Source organism: Sus scrofa, chromosome 14 (genome assembly GCF_000003025.6).
Source record: "Sus scrofa isolate TJ Tabasco breed Duroc chromosome 14, Sscrofa11.1, whole genome shotgun sequence".
NCBI lineage: Eukaryota > Metazoa > Chordata > Mammalia > Artiodactyla > Suidae > Sus > Sus scrofa.
In genome coordinates this window covers 104,938,349-104,944,348 of record NC_010456.5, presented here as the reverse complement: position 1 = coordinate 104,944,348, position 6,000 = coordinate 104,938,349, and the positions used below count along the sequence as shown (strand labels likewise).

The 6,000-nt window shown below is 40.5% G+C and overlaps 1 protein-coding gene across 5 annotated transcripts in view; it reads left to right on the top strand.

Moving 5' to 3' along the window:
• The window catches only part of MYOF (myoferlin), a 170,699-nt gene continuing 167,835 nt past the window's right edge, over positions 3,137–6,000 (top strand). For 2 of the 5 annotated variants that reach the window (XM_021073854.1, XM_021073852.1), the window contains exon 1: positions 3,137–3,621. In XM_021073854.1, the coding sequence (XP_020929513.1) occupies positions 3,534–3,621 (88 nt within the window). In that variant the 5' untranslated portion in view covers positions 3,137–3,533. Of the gene's footprint in view, positions 3,622–4,095; positions 4,256–6,000 lie in introns of those variants that run through there. The other 3 variants (XM_021073856.1, XM_021073855.1, XM_021073853.1) reach the window with 3 other exon arrangements.

The window sequence follows — 6,000 nt, the reverse complement described above, 5'->3', positions numbered from 1 at the left end:
AATCCCAATGAAATAGTGTTATAAACTCACCAGACAGGCAAACATTGAAAAATCTAACATCGCCAAGTATATGAACAGGAAGACTTCTACACTGTTGGTGGGAGTGTAAACAGTACAACCACTGTGGAAAACAATTTTGAATTACCTAATAATTTTGAAAATACACATATATGCTTTGATCCATCAATTCCACTCACAGGTTAGACCCAAAATGCAACTCATGCACATTCGTACAAGCGAACACGCACAAGCATGTTCAGAGTAGCCTTGTTTGTTATAGCTTGAAACTCTGAATAATCCAAATGTGTATCAACAGTGAAATGGATTAATAAAATGTGGTACACTTAATATGAGAAAGAGAGTGTGTATAGATGTGTGACTGGGTCACTTTGCTGTACAGCAGAAATTGAAAGAACAATGTAAATCAACTACAATAAAATTTTTTTAAAAAGAAAGGATAGGAGTTTCTGTTATGGCTCTGCAGTAACAAAACTCACTAGTATCTATGAGGATGCAGGTTCGATCCCTGGCCTTGCTCAGTGGGTTAAGGAACCGGCATTGCCATGAGTTGTGGTGTAGGTCACAGACACAGCTCGGATTCTGAGTTGCTGTGGCTGTGGTATAGGCTGGCAGATGCAGTGCCAAGTCAACCCCCAGCCTGGGAACTTCCATGTGCTGTGGGTTTGGCCCTAAAAAGACAAAAAGAAAGAAAGAAAAGAAAGGAAGGAAGGAAGGAGGGGAGCGAGGAAGGATAATATAAAAATATGAAATGAGGGGTTCCTTTCGTGGCGCAGTGGTTAACGAATCCGACTAGGAACCATGAGGTTGCGGGTTCGATCCCTGGCCTTGCTCAGTGGCTTAAGGATCTGGAGTTGCCATGAGCTGTGGTGTAGGTTGCAGAAGCGGCTCAGATTCTGCGTTGCTGTGGCTCTGGCGTAGGCCAGTGGCTATGGTTCCGATTAGACCCCTAGCCTGGGAATCTCCATATGCTGCAGAAGAGACCCTAGAAAAGGCAAAAAGACAAAAAACAAAAAACAAAAAAAAGAAAGAAATGAAAAAAATAAATAAAATGTGGTGCATTCACACACAGGAATGCCTTAGAGAAATGAGAGTAAACAAAATAGAGTTACATGGATGAATCTCACGATACAATGTTGAAATAAAAGAAGCCAAAGACAAAAGAATTCACACTTATATTCCATTTCCCTAAAGGTCATACTATATCAAAGAATTCATTCTGTGTGAATATGTGTATGCATGTACATATACATCCACGTAGGTATAAATGTACATATCTATAAAGTTCATGATGTATAAAATAAGTCCTGTGATCATCATTAAGCAAATCTAAACTATTTGGGGGACAGAAACTACAAAGCAAAGCAAAGAAATGATTACCATAAAAATCAGGACAGTCACTACCTATGGGGTGAAGGAGGTGACTGTGACATATGGGACATCAGAGGGACTTCTGGAGTGCTGATAATGTTCTCTGACTTGACCTGGATGTTTGTTTGTTAAACTGGCACATTTATGTTGTATTCCTTTTTCTGTAAATATATTTTACAATAAAAAGGAGAAATAAAAACCAGCCAGGAAAAAAACAAAAAAAAACACATAGTCTGTATTTCACTAAATATAGACTGTCATTGGTCTATGTGTTCACAAAATACAATAAAGAATATGACATTGGGTTCATTGGTTCTTTATAATAAGCTGTTGAGAAATTCACCGAGACAGAAGAAATCTTGTAGGTAAACCATACTTTTTCAGTGCACTTGAAGTGTTGGCTTACAGATGGATCTTTCTGGTGGTGTGTTCAAAGAAAAAGGAAGTCCTATGTTTTTTCACTCCTAGCTTTAGCCTTTTCTTCTGAAACACAATGAGATCCTGATTTAAACCCAACTTGCATTAACGGAAATGCTATGAAATGCTATGAATAAGCAGGAACTTCTGTTGTGGCTGTGTGGAATTTACTGTGTGCTTTTTGCTGGGCCCCACACATTGATCTTATGACAATCTTCACCTTCATTTTACAGATAACTGCAAAGGAGAGGGGTGTAGAAACCTGTGAGATGACATAGCTCAAAAGTGATGAAGCAGGGACCCCACTCAGGTCTGCCTCCTCCAGGGACTGTAATCACCAGGCTGCACCACCTAACACACCCTTCAAGTTGTAAAGATTCTTGGCTTGGCCAAACTTAGTCAAGCTCCTGAACTTTCTCCTAGGCCCATCTGTGTACTTCCTTGTAAAATTTAGTTTTAGCAAGAACTTTGCTGAGTCAGTTTATCCAGAAATCCCCTCCCTCCTTATCTAATCACTCTCTTTATCTTTTGGGGTTCTTCGTTCTCCATCACTCAGGTGATGTCTGGTCACCATGACTTATGTTCAGTAGGAATCTTGTTAGGTTGTCTGAGCCAGAATCCCCCTTTTCTCCTGAAGTTTCCTCCTAGTAATTTCTATCCACTGACCCCAACCTGCTTCTGGGTTATAAATTCCCACTTGCCCATGCCCTGTTTGGAGTTGAGCCCAATCTCTCTCCCTCCACTGCAAGATTCCAGGGCAGTGGTTCCTAAACCTAATCACTAAAGTCTTCTTTACCCACTTTAACAAGTGCCATTGTTTTTTGTTTTGTTTTGTTTTGTTTTCCTTTAACAAAGGAAAGGAAGACACTGCTGGGATTCAGATCCTGAAAGAGTGGAGTCACTTCTCCATGTTCACTGAAGATTCCCAGCAGTTTGGATGGATCAAGAACACTCAGGTCCCCAGCTCTCACCTCTTCAGGAGTTTTTAGGAAATCCTATGCTGAGGCCTTTTGTAAAGAAAAGGATCAGTCCCAAGACACCAATTTTGTAAACTATTACCGCTTCTGGATTTGGGCTTGCTTGAAATAAACTCTTTTATTTCTCTGCTGTACAATAGGGGGCACCCTTTAGCTGACTTAAAAAAAAAATTCTCTAAATTGATGCTGAGTGGGTGTGTTCCACAGTACTACAGAAGAAAGGGTAAAAGAAAAAAGAAAAAGAAAAAAAAAGAAAAGGATCGATTAAAGTTTTAAAACTCCATGAGATTCAGAATAGAATGGAAAAAAAAAAAAAAAAGAAGAAGAGAATGGAAGGGGTAACGGGAAACCAATTAATGGTGCTTCAAGAATTGTTGCTTTTAGCGGCAGGGTCTCAGGGGTCTCCTGACCTGTCCACGTTTATCAGCTCCGAACCCTTTTCAGTTTCATTTGTTGCCCGTAGTTGTTCTTAGTTGAGGTTTTGTCCCGTTCACTTCCACATTTCTCGAATTCTTAAGTAGGTGCCTGCGGCGCTGCCTTTGGATATCAGTTTACACGTAACCTTCAGTAAATAATCCGTCAGAGACCCACCCATCGCCTCTCCTTCCCCCTTCGCCGGAGAAGTCTTCCCCCGCCTTCTCTCCCCGGGCGGCGCAGCCCGGAGCCCCAGCGCCCAGGTCTTCCTAACTTCATTGCTGAAACTTGCTCTGAACTTCGTTGCTGAAACTTGCTTTTTGCCCATCGAGAGCCATGCTTCGAGTGATTGTGGAATCTGCCAGCAACATCCCTAAAACGAAATTTGGAAAACCGGATCCTATTGTTTCTGTTATTTTTAAAGGTAAGGAAAAGCATTCTTTTTCTCCAGTGCCCTTTGGGAATGTTAGTTTCTTGGGTCCCATTCTTTGAAAGTCAGCGTATAGGTGAATTATAAAAGTCTCTGCGGCTTTAGCTGGAGTTTGTTACCTGTGCAGGTCAGGGGAGAGGACCATTTCTCTGGAAGGCATTTAATTTTCCCCAGGGCTCTGTGATTTCTGAAGGAAAGATTTATTTGTTAATCTCCAAATTCAGGTACCAAAAAGGTCTGCGTTGGTTCAGAGTAAGAGTTTCAGCAGTCTTGTGTGCATTTTTATTGCCTTTGCCTGTGAGAAATGAGTAAAGGAAAAAAAAGCCAATTAAACTTTCCGAGGTATTACTGCTCTGTAAAACAGCCCCCTGCTGCTTTTATTGTGTCTGAGTTTCTGGGAGGTGGAGCAAAATTATTTTGGTTTGTTTTCATGTTCTTTTGTGCCTTTTTGTAATTGTTCTTCATCTCTCCAAAGTTGGGTATTTTTCGTATGTTCTGTAGCTTTTAAACTGCTCGTAGAGCTTGAACAATGCAAGTCTGCAGTTTGGGTATCTAGTTTGGACTTGCTCAATGACTTGGGCAAGTGACTTCATTTCTCTGGATGTCAGTTTTCTTTTCTGCAACACAGGTGAGCGGACTTTAGACTAGGTTGTCTTTAAAAGGCCTTTGTAATCCCAACAGGTTATTTTTCATGACATTTGATGTGATGGAGGGGGACAGGACTGGAGGGTGTGATGGCATACGCCCATGCATTGTAGTGATTCCACTTGGGCTGGAGTGGTGCATCTAAATCTGAATTTAGGAGCGTTATCATTTTCTGTTTGCAAAAGGTTACTGGTAAGATTGCTAGTTAACTTTTTGGCAGTAGGGATGGACAAAGAATGAGAGGAGAGGGCAAAGAAAGTGGGAGCCTTGACGGGCATGCTGTTCCTGACCACACCTTGCCACACTTTTCTTTTCCTCCAGGAAACTACTCCCTTCCAGTTTCTTAGTAAACATGTGCCTTTCTCTTTTCTTTTGTCCATTTTATCTTTATTCCTTTTCTCAAATCTCTCCCTATGAGATGAGTTGAAAAATGCAAGGAAAAAAAAAACAAAACTCAAAGATGTTAAATGGCTGTTTAGTTTAAAAAAAAAGATTTGGGGGACAAAAGTTGGATTTTTTTTTTTTTAATGGCCACACCCAAGCCATATGGAAGTTCCTGGTCCAGGGACTAAATTTACGGTGTAGCTGCATCAGTGCTGGATCCTTTAACCCACTGGGCCAGGCAAGGATTGAAGCCCTGCCTCTGCAGAAACCCAAGCTGCCGCAGTCAGATTTTTTAACCCATTACATCACGGTGGAAACTCCTAAAAGCTGGATTCTTAAAGGACAGTGTGGTTTGAGAATCTGCTTAGTGAATATCATGTAGTCATGTTACATCAGAGTTCCTTTGCATGTATTCTTTCTAAAAATCCTTTTCTCTGGAGCTCCCTAGTGGTCTAGTGGTTAAGGACCTGGCATTGCTATTGCTGTGGTGAAGGTTCAGTCCCTGGCCCGGGAATTTTCACGTTTTGTGGGCATGGCCAAATAAAAAAACCTTTTTCTCTTTTTAATTTTTGATTTTATTTTTATTGAGGTAACATTGGTTAAAACATTTTATAAGCTTCATGTATACAACGTTGTATTTCTGCTTCTGTATACACTACAGCATGCACACCACAAAAAATTTAGTTTCCATCCTTCACCACACAGTTTATCCCCTTTGCCCATTTTACCCTCTTCCCCACTCCTCCTCTGTTCTCTGTATCTACATGGTTAGTTTGGTTTAATTTGTTGGTTTTTCATATTCCACATGTGAGTGAAATCATCGGGTATTCGTCTTTCTCTGTCTAACTTATTTCATTTAGCATAATACCACGGTGTTGCAATGGCAAGATTCCTTTTTTTTTTTTTTTTCTTTTCTTTTTAGGGCTGCACCCACAGCATATGGAAGTTCCCGGGCTAGGGGTTGTAGTAGAGCTACTACAGCTGCTGGCCTCTGCCACAGCCGCAGCAATGCCCTGATCAACTGAGCAAAGTCAGGGATTTAACCCACATCCTCATGGATACTAGTCAGATTTTTTTCTGCTGCACCACAATGGGAACTTCAATATTTTTAACTTTTTTTTAATTGATAAGTAGTATTCTATTGCATATACATACCACATCTTCTTTATCCATTCATCCATTGATGGGCATGTAAATTGTTTTCATACCTTGACTATCGTGAATAATACTGCAGTGAACATAGGGTGCACATTTCTTTTCAAATTAGTGTTTTTGTATTTTTTGGATAAACACCCAGAAGAGGGATAGCTGAAGTATATGGTAGATATATTCTTTTTTTTTTCT